This window comes from Henckelia pumila, chromosome 2, assembly GCF_033568475.1.
Source record: "Henckelia pumila isolate YLH828 chromosome 2, ASM3356847v2, whole genome shotgun sequence".
NCBI lineage: Eukaryota > Viridiplantae > Streptophyta > Magnoliopsida > Lamiales > Gesneriaceae > Henckelia > Henckelia pumila.
The window spans coordinates 93,820,599-93,841,348 of record NC_133121.1 but is presented as its reverse complement, the minus strand read 5'-3'; the positions used below and the strand labels follow the sequence as shown (position 1 = coordinate 93,841,348).

The 20,750-nt window shown below is 41.6% G+C and overlaps 1 protein-coding gene across 1 annotated transcript; it reads left to right on the top strand.

Annotated features, from left to right (window-relative positions):
- The first annotated feature begins 1,223 nt into the window (after positions 1–1,223).
- LOC140884784 (polyubiquitin) lies at positions 1,224–3,374 on the top strand. The gene is made up of 2 exons (XM_073291643.1): positions 1,224–1,339; positions 1,811–3,374. Exon 2 carries the CDS (start codon positions 1,811–1,813, stop codon positions 3,182–3,184), a length of 1,374 nt encoding a protein of 457 aa, XP_073147744.1. The 5' UTR covers positions 1,224–1,339; the 3' UTR covers positions 3,185–3,374.
- Positions 3,375–20,750: the final 17,376 nt, after the last annotated feature.

Below are 20,750 nucleotides of genomic sequence, written 5' to 3'. Positions count from 1 at the left end.
TCACAGGGGCCTACTTCAAAATTAAAAGATGCCCCGACAACAATAAAACAGGCATGTGAGGAGAATAAAGTCAAAAGAAAGTGGCAGACATGCGATTCCTCCACTAGTAAAAGATGCCATCAATAATGGCATAAAAAATACAAGACAGTTGCCTCCTCCACTAGTAAAAGATGCCACCAATAATGGCATAAAGAAATACAAGATAGCTGTAAGATTCCCTGAAGTTTCTCGGTGAAACGAGTGAAACCTCAACTATAAATACAAGCGTTCAAGGAAGCTGAAGATATCGATCATTCTCTTCAGTTTTCTTACAAATAAATTGTTGTAATATTTCTCTTTCTATTGTATTAAGTTTTCTTATGTATTTCAAGAATAAGGCTACTTTGAGTAGCTAAACAAGTTGTCTTCTCCTCTTCAAAGGAGTTGATTTATGTAATAATATTATGTCTGAATAAATTTCCTAAATCTCTTGTTCTTTCATGCTCATATATTATAATTAAATTTATATACCATACGCCTTAAGGTAAAAAATGAATTAAGGCTGTGCTGGGTGTCGTTGAAGGAACTTGTGCAGAAACCATTTGTTGCTACTGCGTGGTTAGAGTGTGAGGAGCACTTCGTAAAACTCAGCAAGTATGACCCGATGACATTATGGTCAAAGAGGTATTTAAATTCAATTCATCTTACGGAAGCATGTTGGACCCTAATTTGGAGTATATCGGCTCTAAACCTTGCGTAACTAATAGTCTTGCATGGCCGGAACTGGTTCGATAGGTATAACAAAGCCACGTACACATGATTAGTTTTAATTATATTTTAATTCAAATATGGGGACCACTATGGAATAAAAATAAAGAAAGTGCTGGGTAGGGAGTTAAGTTAAAGAGAAGTTTAGTAATGGAGAGTTTAAAATAATTTGCCCCCATATTTTTGGATAATATAAGAATATGATAATTAGTATAGAGATTTTATTCCTTCCATTCTTCCTTGTGTTTGTGCATGTGTGTTTTTTTAAAGAATTATTAATTAATTACTATAAAGATTTTGATTTGGTTTTAATTTTAGGAAATTTCCTTTTTCCTACCATTGGGGCCGGCTGTTTCGTAGCAATATCCTCCACTCAAAGAAAAGAACAAAAGGTGCCGTTGCCGTGTACGTTCGGTGCACCACAGCTCACAATAGACACGCGTCGGTACCTAATTGGGCAAAGATTCCTCTCCGTGCCTATATATACGGCCCTCTTATTCACCTTATTCTCATCTCTGAGACAAAAAGCCTCTCTTCAATATTCTCAATCGACGCTTCTCGACCGTTTCATCGTTCAGCTTTCAATTTTAAGGTATTGGTTTCGTTTTTGTGATCTTGTTTTTTGTTTTGAATGATTTGAGATCTGTATGTTCGATGATCTAATTTGTGTTGATTTGAAGGATGATTTTTAGGGTTAGGCGTTGAATTTGTTTAAAGTAGATTTTCTAATTGATTTTATCTGGTTGTGTTATCGAACCGATCGAGATCTATAGTTTTATTTTGTATCGATTTTCGGTTGGGCTTCTTTTCGTCGGAGTAGCCGATATATATTATCGTTACGTGATTTCTGGATTTGTACGTGATATTTCCTGCCGAGTCAAGCCAGATTGTCTTTTGGTTGCGGTAGATCGTTAATTTCCTCTTATCGAATTTGGTTCCGAAGTTTTTGACTCGTTTACACATGATTATATTTATGATGATCCGATTGTTGTTTAACTTGTGGCGAATTGGTCAATTTCTCCTGAATTTTTAAGCCAATATTTTTTTTATTTTTTATTTACAGATGCAGATCTTCGTGAAGACCCTCACCGGCAAGACAATCACCCTTGAGGTGGAAAGTTCCGATACCATCGACAACGTCAAAGCCAAGATCCAGGACAAGGAAGGAATTCCCCCAGACCAGCAGAGATTGATCTTCGCCGGAAAGCAGCTGGAGGACGGCCGCACCCTAGCCGACTATAACATCCAAAAAGAGTCCACCCTTCATTTGGTGCTCCGACTCCGTGGAGGCATGCAAATCTTCGTCAAAACCCTCACCGGCAAGACCATAACTCTTGAGGTTGAGAGCTCCGACACCATTGACAATGTCAAGGCTAAAATCCAGGACAAGGAGGGTATTCCCCCAGACCAACAAAGGCTCATCTTCGCTGGAAAGCAGCTGGAGGACGGCCGAACTTTGGCTGACTATAACATCCAGAAGGAATCTACCCTTCACTTGGTCCTAAGGCTCCGTGGTGGCATGCAGATTTTCGTGAAGACTCTTACAGGGAAGACCATCACCCTTGAAGTTGAAAGCTCCGACACCATTGACAACGTGAAGGCTAAAATCCAGGACAAGGAGGGGATCCCACCAGACCAACAGAGGCTCATCTTCGCCGGAAAGCAATTGGAAGACGGCCGAACATTGGCAGATTACAATATCCAGAAGGAATCGACCCTTCACTTGGTGTTAAGGCTCCGTGGTGGAATGCAGATTTTTGTCAAGACACTTACCGGCAAGACCATCACTCTTGAGGTCGAGAGCTCCGACACCATTGACAATGTGAAAGCTAAAATCCAGGACAAGGAGGGGATCCCACCAGACCAACAGAGGCTCATCTTTGCCGGAAAGCAGTTGGAAGACGGCCGAACATTGGCTGACTACAACATTCAGAAGGAATCAACCCTTCACTTGGTCCTGAGGCTCCGCGGTGGCATGCAGATTTTTGTCAAGACACTTACCGGGAAGACCATTACTCTCGAAGTTGAAAGCTCCGACACCATCGACAATGTGAAAGCTAAAATCCAGGACAAGGAGGGAATTCCACCAGACCAGCAGAGGTTGATCTTCGCTGGTAAGCAGCTGGAAGATGGCCGTACCCTGGCGGATTACAACATCCAGAAGGAATCAACTTTGCACTTGGTTCTTAGGTTGAGGGGAGGGATGCAAATCTTTGTCAAGACTCTGACCGGAAAAACCATTACTTTGGAGGTGGAAAGCTCAGACACAATCGATAATGTGAAGGCAAAGATTCAAGACAAGGAGGGTATTCCACCAGACCAGCAAAGGTTGATCTTTGCTGGGAAGCAACTTGAGGATGGAAGGACTCTTGCAGACTACAACATTCAGAAGGAGTCCACCCTCCATCTTGTCCTCCGTCTCCGTGGTGGTTTCTAAGTGTTCTGCTTTACTGTTGTACTGATTCACCTGGGTTTTCATTTTATTTCAAGAAGCTGTCTCCGTATCTCCTATCGTGTTTGTTGAACAATAATGGTTTTTTTAATGTTTCTGGCGTCTTGTTGAATGTGGAACAATCGATTGGACTTGCTCCGTTTATCAGTAAAGCATTAAGTATTTAGTTTCTTAACATGATGTCATTCCAACACTTGTGTAACCTTGTGGTGTTGATTTCCTATGCTGATGTTTAAAATTGTTGTGGGATTTTCTCGCTTAATACGAAGGCCCTAAATGGGGTAGGGTCAAAAGGATGATGGGAAGCAAATTCTTTAAAAGCTACAGAACCTTAAACATACTGCTCGAGGGAATTGTAGCAGATCCTGGCATTTTAGCCTGCAGAATGACGTTACCAACGGCTGAGAGTGGGTGTTAAGTAGAGGAACCATATCTTGCACCGATCATGTGTAAGCATCATGGATTTCCTTAAAATTGTTTAACCATAAAAAGTCCTGTATTCGGAAGGGATTATTCTATGCTACATCTGGAGTCCCATCTTTGGATTATCCACTACATGCCAATTTTCATAAAAATACAAAGAACCCACATGATCTAATGGTGTTGAATTAGGGGTAAAGCACTTCCGGTGTAGCATAGACTAACCCGTTCGAAAGGGGGGAAGATGAAGGCTGAGACTTCGGCAGAAAAACATGCAGACGGGTAGAATGACGTTACCAGCAGCTGAGAGTGGGTGCTCAAGAAGAGAAACCATATCTAGCTCCGATCATGCGTAAGCATCATGGATTTCCTTCAAATTGTTTAGCCAGAAGAAGTCCTGTGTGCGGAAGGAAGGGGGGATGATGAAGGCTGAGACGTCGGCAGAAAACATGCAGAACCGGTAGAGCCAACCCATCAAGGTTAATAAAGGTAAAGTAAATGGAAGAGAAAGAAAGCACGCAAGTGCACAAGCGTTTTATAGTTACAGGATAACAAATTAATTCTTTTAACTTGTTTTTTTTTAACTCATGCTATTTATGCAGGTTTGGATATGATACAAAACACAAAACATCATAAGGTGGCATAACAGTAAGTTTTATTAGCTTCTTGTCACTCCTCAAGGTTAATTTTCTCAATCTTCTTGGATTATTTAGAAAAAAAACTCGAAAAACTATATATTTATCATTTAGCTTTTTAATATGTAAGGCTGGTCTAATTTGAATAAGTATCGAATGTTCGGTTTTGACATGTATTTAAAAATAATTTTAGTGCTTTATAATTGGAAAAAAGCTATAAATATGTACTTCCAAAATTTAAAAAACCTATAAATATGTGTTTGGACAAGGATTTTTGTAAAATATTTTTGAATATAAGATTGCAAGAGGATGATGAAGATCAAAACATATAATTTTTTTTAAATATAAGATTAATTGTTCGAACACATTTATTCTTAAAACGAATTTTAAAAAATTTATAATTTTGTGAAAAAAATTTTATAAGAATTTGTCAAACAAAGTTAAAAGTATAATACTCTATACCTAATTGACAATTTTTCAATGTCACTCACATTCTTGAAAATTTGCCATTTCTATGCATGGTTGTTTATAGCATACATGATACATGATACATACTAGTGGGGTTTTTTTTTTTTGAACCATACATACTGATGGGTTGGAAATCCAATTTAAGTTAAGCCCATATTATTCATTATTAAAATTAACATCAACCCCAATATATAATGACCAAAGCCCACTAAACATTCGTAAATTTTTTTGTAACACCCGAAAATTTTAATATGTAAATTCGCATGCATAATTAGGGAAAATAATTATTTAAAAATTTATATTTGGGTTAAATGACATTTATGTGTTATTATGTGAATTATATTCATTATTTAAATTTATTTTATCATTTAACCCGCAGTTATGGTATTTTTGGATTTTTGAGAATATTTATTATTTTGATCGCGTAGACGGGACCGTGGACGGACGAGATACCAAAATTCTTAGCCAAAAATATTTTATGAGTTTATGAGCCTTAAAATCTTATTTTAAGGCATTTTGCCAAGAAAATTTTAGTATTTAGATATATATTTATTTAATAATTGATTTTTGGCCAAAATAAGTCATTTTATTGACTTTTATTAATATTTAAAAATCCCTCAAGTCTTAATTTCGGGATAATGGTTTTTAGTATCAGATTATTATTATTTTTAAGAGTTTTAAAGATTTTACTTAAGGTATAATATCTTTATTTTGAGTACTATCTACTATTATATATTATCTACACAAAATTTAAACCTAAAACACTCCCTAATCTATTCCAAACCCCATCAGCCGTCTCCCTCCCCCATTCTCACGATCCAAAAACCCCCCAAGATCCCATAGACGTTCCTTCAAGAAATTTAGAAGTTTGGTCGCTCGTTCTTCGTCCCGGTGCTCCCGCAATCGCGTGTTATTCAAGGAAAATTACGAAAGGCATGTTTAATTCTTTTCTCAACACCATATAAGCTATTATTTTGGTTTTTACAGCAGAAAGTTTGTGGTATATATGTTTGTTGTTCAGACTTATATGCAGATGGTATTTTTCTTTCCTTTTTCTCACGTTTTGCTTGATCTTTCATGAGTATGATCACGTTTTTTATGCATGGTAAAGGTCCAGGCAGCTAATCCACATCTGAGGGCATGTCTTAGGGTCCTTGTGGTCGAGTGGTCCTGTTGGTTTTGTCCATGGATGGTCTGAAACGAAGCACTTCTCCTCTAGTGCACCAGATCGCGCAGATTTGTGTTCTGAGGGAGAAGGCTTCGTTCTCCCTCCTCAGTACATGGTTTGGGGTGAGGTCTAAAGGGTTTGAACCCCCTAGATGTTGGCTAGGATTGAGAAGTGGTTTCACGGAAAAATATGGCCGGAGTAGGGAGAACGATCAAATTTACGGCAGCCGCTCAGGGCTGGGCGCGAGCTGGGGGACAGCCTGTTGCAAGGCTTCGTTCTCCTTCCTCGGACCACGGTTTGGGCTGATTCTTGTCTTGTTAGAACCGCCTAGGAGTAGGTTAGATGTGTGTGGTAATACTTCGGCCAGTGGTGGCCGGAGTTGGCCGGCCAATCGCCGGAAGTAACTGCTTCTCGCCCAGCCGAGAAGAGAAGGAGAGGGGTGATCGGGTTTGGGGTTTGGGGGGTTGCTGGGTCGGGTTATGGGTCAGGGTTGAGTGCTGGGTCGGGTCAGGTAGTCATGGGTCGAGTTAGGTCGGTCCGGGTCCGGGTTAGGTGGGCCGGGCTTGAGTATTTTAATTTTTAAATGTTTAATGTTTTAATTGGTTTTTAGGCCAATTAATTAGAAATAAAATTATTTGGACCTCCAAATAATTTTATTTGGGCCTTAAATAATTTATTTAAGTTAGCACAATGATTTTTATGGGCTTGGGAGTCCATGAGGATTTTTTTTGGGCCAGTCAGTGGATTTTGGGCCAGTCTAGAGTTTTATTGGGCAGTTAAGTAATTGGGCTTAAATATTTTATTTAGGTCAAGTTAAGTTTAATTAAGTTATTTGGGCTAAAATATGATTGTTGGATTTTATTTAAGTTTAATGGGCTTAGAGTGAGTGATCAGCAGTCTGGACCAACCCATGAAAATAAACTATGTCCGGAATATATATTTAATTATTTTTATGCATGAAGTCTATTTTAAGTAAAAGTATATTTATTATTACAATTAATTAAATATATATTACGGACATATTTTAAGTGCATGCATACATGAAATATTTTATGATGTGTTTATGATTAAGAATTGAGCATGAAAAATATTTTTATGGAAATTGAAGTGATGTGACAGCATAGAAGTGGTTTTACCACTGACACAGAGGTAGTTCTACTGCCGGCATAGAAGTGGTTTTACCACTGGCACAGAGGTAGTTTACTACCAGCATAGAGGTGGATTTATCCACCGCCACGTACGATGGTTCTTTAGACTGATCAGTAGGCACAATTATTAGTCACATTCATGGATATGACCATACTCAGTTTTTATGTTTATGACATGCTCAATTATGTTAAGTATGATGAAGAAAGTTATGTTATGTTTATGATTTATGATTCAACATTTATGTTATGAAAAATGTTTTCATGCATGCTCATGTACATGTATATGTATTAGTATCTACGTGATGCATTATTTTTAACCTTGTTATAAAGGATTAGACATGTTGAGCCCCTAGGCACACTACGCTTATATGGTGCAGGTGAGCATGATGACATTTATGTAGCTCCTACCGGTGGGGAGGACGTATGAGCTCACGGAGCAGTGGACCCCGTGACCGTCGCAGTTATTTAGATTATTGCATTGAGTTTTGAAACATGATTTATTTTACTATTGTTTCCGCGTATGAGATTTTTCAGCAGTATTGTTTATTATTTTAAATTGATGCATGAAACATTTTTAAGGATTTATTTATTTAATATTTTTTTTAGGTTACTTAAGAAAAGTATGTTATTTTTATATACATATATGTATGGTATTATTTTTAGTATATTAAAATAAAATAATAAAAAAAAAAATTTCCTCATTTTATTAGTAGTAGGCGTTTCATTTTTCTCCTATTTTAAGTCTTTTGATTTAGATGTTTGGAGACTATCTTTGTGCTTTTTGCTGACTTGAGCATTGGAGTCTTGTTTGACGCCTCTGACGAGTGTTCGGGACGTATGTGACAACTTACGAGGTTGCAGCTTACTGGATACGCTTACAAGGTTAAAGCTTATTGGCTAACGCTTACGACGTTGCAGTTTACTGGCCTACACTTACAAGATTGCAGATTACTAGTTTACACTTACGAGGTTTCGCTTACGAACCAGTTTGACTCAATATATTTTTTGGCTACATCAGCTTGACGCCGTCTGTGGGAATAAGTTTACCTCGTGTATCAAGACGGGTCTTTTCAGCGTGCTTATGTCCTCACTCACACGCACCCTGAGAAACTTTCCAGGGGGTCACCCATCCTATAATTTCCCCAAGTCAAGCACGCTTAACTTTGGAGTTCTTATATGATGAGCTCCCGAAAAGAAGATGCACCTTCTTGATATGAGCAGTACATATGAAATCTTTTAAACCCTCCTCAACAATGTAGTCCCATACCTACACAGTCTCAGAATCCCCTCTCATTCCAGCACGAGATCGGTTCATTCATGTCTCCCTCCGCCTAGAAGCCTACCAGGAGCCGCTCATTGTCCGTGCAACCTCTTGGCACCGGCGATCACTCCCTGCCTCTTCAGCCCCGGGCGTCACATGCCCACCAGCTTCCGCTTGGTTCGTCCCCGAACCATACAGTACTAAGAGAGGTCGGCTCTGATACCATTTGTAACGACCCACTGTATCAAGACGGGTCTTTTCAGCGTGCTTATGTCCTCACTCACACGCACCCTGAGAAACTTCCCAGGGGGTCACCCATCCTATAATTTCCCCAAGTCAAGCACGCTTAACTTTGAAGTTCTTATATGATGAGCTCCCGAAAAGAAGATGCACCTTCTTGATATGAGCAGTACATATGAAATCTTTTAAACCCTCCTCAACAATGTAGTCCCATACCTACACAGTCTCAGAATCCCCTCTCATTCCGGCACGAGATCGGTTCATTCATGTCTCTCTCCGCCTAGAAGCCTACCAGGAGCCGCTCATTGTCTGTGCAACCTCTTGGCACCGGCGATCACTCCCTGCCTCTTCAGCCCCGGGCGTCACACTGAAAATGTATAATCAACCTCACACCTCTCTCAAGATACTGAAGAAGATGGAATACCACCTCCCGTGACCCAACCAACGGTGCAGGTTACCTAAGCAGCATTGAGAACCATGTTAGAGGAGACCGTCAGCCGTGCAGTGAGTGAAGCCTTGGCACATTTCTTGGCATTCCAACAAAATACCGAGGGGAAAACCGTTGACGGCAATGGTTCATCCACCGCTAGCCCAAAGGAGAAGGCACGAAAGAAATCAGCACGTGCAACGAAGATTCCAATGCCTAATTCTAAGAATAAAAAAACCCATTGAGGCCCAGAGTCATGCACAGAGCACTGCACCACAAGTCGTAAAGCCTAAACAACATATTCCTGGCCATGAATCACACACAATGAATGGAGAGAAAAGGTCTTTTAAAATCCTACTTGCTCGACGCAACCCATTCACTATGGCTATCCTGGCCTAGTCATTGCTCAAGGGAATGAAAATTGCCAACTTCCCAGAATATGAGGGAAAGGCGATCCATGGGATCACCTTGACAAATTTTATGCGATATCGGATTTATATGACATAAGCGATGCCACTAACTGCAAAATATTTCGAACTACTATGTCAGGGCGTACACTGACTTGGTTTAACAAACTACCTCCCGACACCATTGGAAACCTAAAAAAGTTAATTCAGTGTTTTCTCCATCAATTTTTGATCAAGAAAAAGTATCCAAAAACCGCGGCATACCTGTTTACGATCATTCAAAAAGAAAGGGAAAGCTTGCGGGACTATGTGCAACAGTTTACACAAGCCATCCACGAAGTTCCTCATGTTAACCATGACTTTCTAGCGGTGATAAAGCAACAAAAACTCTGACATAAAAAATTCAAAGATTCGATAGTAGGGAAGCCTCCAAGAACCCTAGAAGAATTGTTGGAAAGGGCATAAAAAAATACACTCATAGAAGAGTCTATCGAGCCACGATACCTGGAGAAGAGAAGAAAGGAAGAAGATAAGCCAAAAAATAAGAGAAAAGATTATAAGCGAACATCTCAAAGCCCCCAGCTCCAGTTAACCCCCCCTTGAATGAACGTTTGACATAAATAATGGTAGTGGCTGAACAATAGGACTTATTGCAGCCCCCACACCCTACGAAGACTAACTGACAACAATCAGAGAAGTATCGTCGTTTCCATAGACAAAGGGCACACCTCTAAAGGTTGTTTCAACCTCCACATTGAGATAGAAGAGTTGAACAAGTGAGGATATTTAGGTGATGTGGACAAATCTCGTGGTCATCAACGAGATATCAAGAACCGCGACGACAGTCGTCAACGCGAACAACAATGAGAGCGAGGTGCTACAAGCAAAAAACCCGACCAGAAGGAAGATAATATGAAACGACCCTAACTCTCTAAATGTAAATAAATATGCGGAATTTTTTTTTTTTTTTTTACACTTACTAAGTAAAAATATGTACATACATGCCCATACATATATGCACAGAATAAATAGATTTAAAAATAAATAACTTAAATAAAAATGCAACCTTTAATAAATTAAATATCTGAGTCAAACATTTAATAAAATACTGACATCAGCAAAATAAATAAAATTTGCATGCACTGAAAATATTTAATTAAAATGAGTAATAATATCCACCACTGAAAATAAATAAAATGTATGACATGATAAAAATATTCAAAACATGACGTAGACTCAGACAACGGTCACGGGGTTACTGCATGTCCGCTTATAGGTCCTCGCCGCCGGTGGGTACTACATCCTCCTCTACATACTCACCTGCACCATATCAGTATAGTGAGCCTAGAGGCCCAACATGCTAACATAACAAGGGTTTAAAATAATTTAAATCACTTTAATACTAATACATAACATATACATGAATGAGCATGCTTAAAAATATCATGAACATAACATAAACTTAAATTAAACTTGAATATCATAATAATACATAAACATTTTTGAGCAAAGTATTTTCTAACATCGAAAGGTCGTATCCATAGTGTAACCATACATACATTAAATACTGATCAGCGTGGTAAACCAACGTACGTAGCGGTGACGAATCACCTCTTAAATTGACAGTAAACTGCCCTTCAATAGTTCACATATGGGGACGAATCCCCCTTAAATTGTTACACTACTTCAACTTCCAACATAAAAATTATTTTTTTTTGCTCAACCTTAGACATTAAATCATGCATAAAAAAAATTATTTCATGAATGCATGTACTTAAATAAAATGTGTGTCCTTCATATATATTTAATTTAATTTCATACTAACATATAAATATTAAAAATAACTTCCATGCATAAAAATAATTAAATATATATTCAGGACACATGCAATTTCTCATGGGTTGTACTGAACTGCTGGCCCTAACACTCAAGCCCAATTTCTTAAATTCTGGCCCATTAACACTGAGACTGGCCCATTAACATACTTAAGCCCATTAACACATTTCTAAGCCCAATAAAAATTTCCTGGCCCAATAACACTCTATTCTGGCCCAATGGGCCCAAAAGCCCAAAGACTGACCCAATAATTTCCATGGGTTCTAAAGCCCATAAAAATTAGTGGACTAACTTAAATTAATTATTTAAGCCCACTAAGAAATTTTAATATAGCCCATTAATTTAATTAAACTAATTAGCTCAATTAAACACTTAGACTTATTAATTAACTTAAAAATAAAATACCCGAGCCCAACTAACTTGACCCGGACCCGGACCCAACTAACATAACCCAAGACCCACTGACTTGACCCGGACCACCAACCCGACCCGGAAATCCACCTGGAACCCTAACCCGATCGCCCCTACTCTCGTTTCTGCTGTGGCCGTGAGCAGCTGCAAAGAACACCGGCGGCCGCCCTGCTCCAGCCACCCACCGGCCGGAGAACCACACCTAGGATCTAGCCCACATCTAGACGTTTCCATCAAGCCAAGACCAGCCCAAACCGTGGTCCGAGGAAGGAGAACGAAGCCTTGCAACAGGCTGTCCCCCAGCTCGCGCCCAGCCCTGAGCGGCTGCCGTAAATTTGATTGTTCTCCCTCCTTCGACCATATTTTTTTGTGAAACCACTTCTCAATCTTAGCCAACATCAAGGGGGTTCTAACCCTTCAAACCTCACTCTAACCCATGGCCTGAGGAGGGAGAACGAAGCATTCTCCCACAGCCCCAAAACCTGCGCGAACCGAACCTGTGCGAGCCACCCATGCCAGAATTCGATTTGCTTCGTTCCAGCCCTTATCCAACCTTAACCGATCAACTAGCCCAAGTCTAGGGACCCTAGGACACCCATGAATCTTGGCCGAGCAGCCATGCACGCCCATGCTAAATAAAAAACATGAGATGGTGACAAAACACATAAACAAGGTGAAAACATCAAACGATACCATTTAAAATCTGAAAATATTTGAGGATTTCGACACGTACACAACACCTACATAATACATACTGATATGGTGCTTAAAAAGGGAAGAAAAACAATCCTTTAAATCGTAGAAAGTAGATGGGAAGAACGTGAAGACGATTCCGGACGACTACGACGAGCAACCTTCGAAAAAGCTTCAAAAATAAAGGTCTATGGCTTCCTCCTTGATGTTGCTGTCGATGGAAAAGAATGGAGAGGTGAGGGAGACGGCTAGGGTGAGGGAGAAGTGATTTGAGCGTGTGAGGGTGGGCCTTGGGGTAGATAGGGAATAACTTTCAAGATAATGACATAAATAAAAATATATCTAGGCTTTAAAAAAAATAATAGATATCATAATAAACATAAAAATCCCGAAATATTATATTAAGGGAATTTTAAAGATAATTAAAAGTCATTATTTTGGCTTAATTTGGGTAAAAATGGACTCCTAAAATTATATAAAATTAAATACTGATAATTTTGAGGAAATAAAACTTAAAATAATATTTTTGGGCTCTAAAAATGCTCATGAAATAAATTGGATATAAAGTTGTCATCTCGTCCGTCCACGGTCTCGTCAACGCGATAAAATAATACAATATCATAAATCAGGAAAATCTCTATTTATGGGTTAAATACTTAAAAAAATCATTTAAATAAGCACAGATAATTCACATAATTATTTAACCCATAAATCTAAAATTTTAAATTAATTAAATTCCTAATTATGCATGCGGATTTACGTACTGAAAATATCGGGTGTTACATAATATGCCCATAGGAGGCACACCATCTGTTATAACTTGAGGGCCCGCTTGCGGTGATACAAATAATGCAAGTAAAAATTTGGGGTGTGCGGTTAGAGGAGATCAACCATCCTCATGCCCAGCCTACACCCATACAGTACATGAGATTGCAGGAACAAGTGAAGAGAGATCATTTGGAAATGCAGACTTGGAAGCATCTCGAGATGAACATAATGATGCCTTAATGATTTCCCCAAAAATTTCTAAATTTTGGGTAAAAAAAGATATTAGTGGACTTCGGAAGTTCAACAGACATCATTTTTTTACGGGCATTCCAAAAAATGGGAATGAGCAACATACAGTTAATGCAAGTAAAAACTCTTCTCGTAAGTTTTGTGGGAGAGGTAGTTGAAGCAGTGGGAGAACCCACTCTACTAATTTCTCTAGGATTTTATCCCCAGAGCCACCAAAATGGTGAAATTATTTGTCGTTATGACCCCCCTCACCTTATAACGTGATACTTGGATGTCCAAGTTTGAATCTGTTTCAAGCATTAACATACATGTATCAAATGAAATTTAAATTTCCAACTTCAGATGGAATTGGTGAGACGATTAGAGATAGTCGACTTTCAAGGGAATGTCATACAGCAATCCTACAGAACTGATGAGTTATTATCAAATTTGAATTTCTTTCGGGCCCAATCTTAGTGACTTAATCCATTTGGGTCCTATATTATTTAGTTATTTATTTGGACACTTTATCAAGGCCCATAAATTTCTAAAATCCAGAAGAGGCTCAAACCCATTAAACTCTCCGACTATCTATAAATAGCTCAAGTTCTTTCATTCTTAAGGTACGCTCTCTATAGTCAAATGCTCTAATTCTCTTGAACTTTTATTGGTCAATTATTTACTTGAGCGTCGGAGTGTCTTCGTCGGGAAACCCCCCGGCGCCACTCATTTTGCTTTGTGATGCAGGTAACAACCCATGAAATTTGGTCTTTGGAACAATTCGAGTATTAATCCGGCTATCCAGATCTCCACAAGTTACCCAGATTTTCTCTAATCGAGTAATATCAATTTTTTGCTACATCAGCTTGATGTCGTCTGTGGGAACTTGTTCACTACATCATTGATAATGCATACTCCATCACAACTATCTCAAGGAAATAATCGCAATGGAGACCCACCTCCCATATCCGAACCACCGCCTGGATTTAGCTTCACACAGGAAACGTTGACAGCCTTAGTGGAAAAAACAACTGCACGCGCAGCGACTGAAGCGGTCGCTCAGTATGTGGAATCCCGTCAATGCCAAAGCACCGAAAAGAGAGCTCATAGAAGAGGGATCTCATCTCATGACCCTGGTGAGAAAGACCCAAAGAAAACTAAGTCTAAAGTGAATGAAAAAGATCCTGAGAGAAGCAAAAAAAAACTACTCATAAAGACGGAGAAACAAGTGCTCACACAGTTCACGACATCTCTGACGAAAATAAAACCACTAATCCAACCCATGGAGATGAATCTCAAATATATGTAACTAGAGTGAATTCGTCAGCAATCTTGCCTTCACGTCGAAGCCCCTTCACTAACTCCATCCTATCTGAAGCATTACCAAAGGGGGTCAAAATCCCCAGCTTACTTGAGTTCAATGAAACAAGTGATCACCAAGACCATATTGACAAGTTCTATGTGAAAGCGGATTTCTATGACATATTGGATGCTGCTTACTACAAGATATTCCGAACAACGTTATCAGGGCGATCTCTCACATGGTTCAATAAGTTGCCGTCCGGATCCATTGGAAACTTGGAGCAACTCACCGAGAGTTTCATGCAGCAATTATCAATTATCAAGAAATACCCAAAAACGGCAGCATACTTGTTCACAATGAAGGAAAAAATTTGAGAGACTATGTTAAGAGATTTACTCCCGCGGTTCACGAAATCCCATACGTGAACCACAATTTGTTATCTGGAATAATGCAGCAGAACTTGCGCCATCGAAAGTTCAAGAAGTCAATAGCGGGGAAGCCGCCCAGAAACCTAGAGGAATTGCTGGAAAGAGCCGAAAAATACATACGCATCGAGGAAACTGATGAGTTTCACTCCTCGGGAAAATGAAAATGAGAAGAAATGTAGTAGCCCGAACCCTAATTGAGTAATTAAGGATTAATGCTAATCAAATAAATTGGGGATTGGACGGATCGGAAGCTCCGAAGGGACGATCGGAAGCTCCGATCGGGATCGGAAGCTCCGATGAGGATCGGAGGCACCGATGATATTACGTCATCCATGACGTATGGCTGGATCGGAAGCTCCGATCAGGACCGGAGGCTCCGATCACCCCTATCCGGAGTCAACAAGTGATATTTTGACACGTGGCAGATCAGGATCTTCGGAAGCTCCGATGACAGGATCGGACGTTCCGATCGAGGTTCGGACGTTCCGATCAAGGATCGGAAGTTCCGATCGTTGTCTATAAATAGAAGGTCGAGACTTCACTTTCATTTGCCAATTCCGAGTTCTCCTTTCCTTTCTAGTCCTTTTGGAGCTGTTCTAGTCTTCTTAGGCTTGGTCTGGAGGTCGGAGAGGCGTTCGGTAGTCATAGCGGAGTTGTGCCCAAGTTCTGGAGGCATCGACATCAAAGGGCTAACGACGGACGAAGGTATAGCTTTTGCTCCCTATAAATATTTAGGAGTATGCAATAGCTTAGTTAAGGCTTTTAGAGCACTTTAATGATAGTAGTATCATTTGGCAGTGTAGAGCAGACTATAGGCGTGGACCTAGAGTTGGTAGAGCTTGCACTGTTTTGAGGTACGAAAGTACTGTTCGAGATATCCTGACTGAGTATGCATGTATTATATGACTGCATGATTTATATGCCATGATATTATGCTGCATTCATTTGCATCTTGCTGTATCTCCTTCGAGATGTCTGTAGTAGGGTTGTACCCTATCCTGTTAGTGGATGGACTTCCATCGATTTGGGTCCGGCGTATCCACGGTTATCTCGGTATGGGAGCCACCTCCTGAAGCGACGGCACAGCGTGCTACATACCAGGGCCCGGTCTGTCTCTGTTATCTGATCCTTGACCTCGAGTCTATAGGGAGTTCACTTTGCATGCATGTATACTCATACTCTCGCACTGAGCGTTTTATGCTCACGTCTCGTACTCTGTATTTTCTGGACACCCTATTCTATGGGGCAGGTTTGCGATTGGACGAGGAGGGTGGATCCAGGAGGGGCTAGTCAGTGGTTGGCCAGCTGGAGCTTCGTCTAGGCTTTATTACTGTTGTTTTGGGTTTATACAGCTATTCGATTTGGTTGTATATTATTGGATAATTACAGATTCCTTTTCTTGGGATTGTATAATGTTATTGGTTTCCGCAGTTTTATTCTGATATCTGTTTTATTAAGTTAATTGCATGCCTAAGTTCTGTTTAGTAGGTGATCCGGGTAAGGGTCACTACATTTATGGTATCAGAGCATGCAAAAGATTTCTTGGGATTTAGTCTCATCTTGAGGTATTTTTGTAGATGTCAAATCGTGACGACCAGAGTTCTCATGGCAGTGTTGGTGGGCGTTGGGGTGATGCCGACCGGGAGCCTCATCGAGAACGGCGTCATCGTCACCATGACGACGAGCGTTTCACTGTGCGTCGATTCTTAGCTATGGGTCCTAAGCCCTTAGTTGGAGGTGAGTCTCCGGAGGATGCGGAGAACTGGTTAGACCGCATGGAGACGACTTTTCAGACTTTCCAATGCACCGATGAGCAGAAGGTGGAGACCCTTGGCTATCTTCTGGATGGGCGTGCGCGCAGGTGGTGGAGGTTTACTTCTGCACCTTTTGTTGCGGCGAGAGGAGTGGCCACCTGGGCCGAGTTCCGCACAGCTTTCCAAAAGCGGTATTTTCCTCCTGCACTCCGACAGTCGAAGGCGGGCGAGCTATTGAGTCTGCGACAAGGAGCCATGTCTATTGATGAGTATCAGCAGAGGTTCTTTGATCTGCTATCCTATTTCCCCGAGATTGCTGATAGCTCAGAGATGAAGTATAATCTGTTTCTTCAGGGCCTTAACCCTGAGATCCATGACCGTGTGGCGGTTGGCGACGACATGTCCTACGAGGGTTTGGTGAGCCGTTGTCATCAGGCGGAGGACAGCATTCGGCGGAACAGGTCTTTCTCTCAATCGAGACCTGCTAGTTCTTTGGGTCCCCGTGCCCAAACTTTCAAGAAGTCTGGATCTTCTTCTTCCTCTGGTTCTGGGGGTGTTGTCCGTTTTGGTAAGAAGGACAAGTGTGATCACTGTGGGAAGAACCATCCATCTGACAAGTGCCGCAGGGCTTCTGGAGCTTGTTTCCGTTGTGGAGAGACTGGTCATATCCGGAGGGATTGTCCACAGTCTGGGGGAGGCGGTTTTGGTTCTGGTTCAGGATCGGGTTCTCAGGCTACCGTACAACAGAGGTCGCAGGGACAGTCTGCTGGGAGTTCTCATTTGAGGCCACGAGCTTCTGGCCAGGTGTTTGCCCTGAGACATGATCAGGCTGTGGAGGAGAATGAGAAAGTCATCGCAGGTACATTTATGCTTTATGGTATACCTGCTCTTGTACTTATTGACACTGGTGCATCTCATTCCTTCATTTCTGCACGTTTTGTTAAGAGGCATAAGTTACCATGCATTGCACTAGACGTAGTGATGTCTGTTTCTACTCCGACGGGCCAATCTGCTTTGGCTAAGCGTCTAGTGATGGGTTGCCCTTTAGAGTTCGAAGAGAACGTTCTGTTAGCGAATCTCATGGTCCTGGCGATGGACGACTTTGATTGCATTCTGGGAATAGATGTGCTGACTACCTATCGAGCTTCAGTGGACTGCTATCAGAGATTAGTACGCTTTCATCCGGAAGGGAGTGAGAGTTGGTTTTCTATGGTGAGGGAGCGCGACCCCCGATGCCTTTGGTATCAGCTTTGAGAGCCTGTCGAGCTCTGGAGTCTGGCGGGGAAGGCTACCTTATCTATGCAGTTGATTTGTCCGCTGAGAGTATTGGGATAGAGAGCATTCCTGTTGTGGATGAATTTCCAGATGTGTTTCCTGATGAGATTCCGGGTTTTCCTCCTGCTAGGGAAGTCGAGTTTGGCATAGAGTTGATGCCGGGTACTTCGCCTATTTCTAGAGCACCGTATCGTCTGGCTCCGTCAGAGATGCGTGAGTTGAAGAATCAGCTACAGGATCTTTTGGACAAGGGGTACATTCGTCCTAGTGTATCTCCTTGGGGAGCTCCTGTTCTCTTCGTGAAGAAGAAGGATGGGTCGATGCGGCTGTGCATTGACTATCGGCAGCTGAATCGAGTGACTGTGAAGAACAAGTATCCGTTGCCTCGTGTTGATGACTTGTTTGACCAGCTGCAGGGCACATCAATTTACTCCAAGATTGACTTGAGATCTGGGTATCATCAGTTGAGAGTCCGTGATCAGGACGTAGCCAAGACTGCATTCCGTACTCGCTATGGTCATTACGAGTTCCTAGTGATGCCATTTGGTTTGACTAATGCGCCGGCTATATTCATGGATCTGATGAACCGTGTCTTCAGGGAGTATTTGGACAAGTTTGTCGTGGTCTTCATTGACGACATCTTGGTGTATTCGCGTAATACGGAAGAGCATGTTTCTCACTTGCGGTTGGTACTGCAGACTCTTCGAGATGAGCAATTGTACGCCAAGCTGAGCAAGTGTGAGTTCTGGATGGATAGAGTGGTTTTTCTTGGCCATATCATATCCAGGGAGGGGATTTCTGTTGATCCAAGCAAGATTGAAGCGGTACTTAATTGGTCGCGTCCGACGACAGTTGCTGAGATCCGTAGTTTTCTGGGTCTAGCAGGGTATTATCGTCGCTTCATTCTGAACTTCTCTCAGTTAGCTCGACCGTTGACGCAGCTTACCCGCAAGGGTGTGGATTTCGAGTGGTCCTCCGAGTGTGAGGAGAATTTCCGTGAGCTTCGACGGCGGTTGACTTCTGCGCCGGTGTTAGCATTACCGTCAGGATCTGGAGGGTATGTAGTTTACACGGATGCTTCTCTTCAGGGGTTAGGTTGTGTCCTGACTCAGAATGGGCATGTGATCGCATACGCTTCTAGACAGCTGAAGCTTCACGAGGACAACTATCCAGTCCATGATTTGGAGTTAGCAGCCATTGTGTTCGCTTTGAAGATCTGGCGTCATTATCTGTATGGAGAGAAATTTGAGATCTTCACCGACCATAAGAGTCTCAAGTATTTGTTCACTCAGGCAGAATTGAACATGAGACAGAGACGTTGGATGGACTTGCTTAAGGACTATGATTGCGAGATTAAGTACCATCCGGGAGCTGCTAATCTCACCGCTGATGCTTTGAGTCGCAAGGTGCGACTATCCGCACTTCAGACTTGTTCGATGTCTAGTGCGATCAGTGACTGTTGTACTTCAGGTTATACCTTCAAGCATAAGAAAGGTATGCAGAGTATCCAGATGTTTGCGATATTATCTGAGCCAGCCTTGTATTCGCGGATCCGAGATGCTCAGATGTCTGATTCGAAGACCCAGCGTTTAGCTCGTCTAGCTAACGAGGGTAGCTCGTCTGGATTTCATTATCAGTCAGATGGCTTTTTGTGTTTGTCTGGTAGGCTTGTGATTCCGCAGGATGAAGAGTTGCGAGAGGAGATTTTGTCTCAGGCGCATCGCACTAAGTTGAGTATTCATCCTGGGAGCAACAAGATGTACAAGGATCTACGTACTCGTTTCTGGTGGAAGGGAATGAAACACAGTGTTTATCAGTTTGTTTCGAGATGTTTGGTGTGTCAACAGGTCAAGGCAGAGCACCGACGACCTGGAGGATTGCTTCACAGTCTGCCTATTCCTGAATGGAAATGGGAGTTTATCACTATGGACTTTGTGACCCATTTGCCGGTATCCCCGAGGAACTGTGATGCTATCTGGGTTGTGGTGGACCGACTCACCAAGTCAGCGCATTTCATTACCTATAGCCGGGAGTACAATGTGGATCGTATGGATCGGTTGTACATTCAGGAGATCGTTCGACTTCATGGAGTGCCTGTGAGCATTGTCAGCGATCGGGACCCCAGGTTTACTTCTAGATTCTGGGGGAGTGTTCAGCGTGCGATGGGTACTACTCTCAGTTTGAGTACAGCCTATCATCCGGAGACTGATGATCAGTCAGAGCGCACTATCCGTACGTTAGAGGATATGCTTAGAGCGTGTGTCATGGATTTTGGTTCAGCCTGGCAGGATCATTTGCCGTTGATTGAGTTCGCTTACAACAACAGCTATCACGCTAGTATTGGGATGGCACCTTTTGAGGCGTTGTATGGGCGACGTTGCCGTAATCCACTCTTCTGGGAAGAAGTGGGGGAGAGACAGGCTGAGGGACCGGAGTTTATCCAACAGGCGATAGACATTGTTGATCAGATCAAGAAACGGATTAAGACTGCACAGGATCGTCAGGCCAGTTATGCTAATATCAAGCGTAGGCCTTTGCAGTTCGAGGTCGGGGAGAAAGTGTTTCTGAGAGTGTCACCTTTCCGCAAGATTCTCAGATTTGGCCTTAAGGGCAAGTTGTCTCCCAGATTTATCGGTCCGTTTGAGATCTTGGAGAGCATTGGCGATTTGGCTTATCGACTA

What these genes read in the sequence shown, in the direction of transcription:
- LOC140884784 (XM_073291643.1), top strand. Translation starts at nt 1,811, where the DNA reads ATGCAGATCTTCGTGAAGACCCTCACCGGCAAGACAATCACCCTTGAG.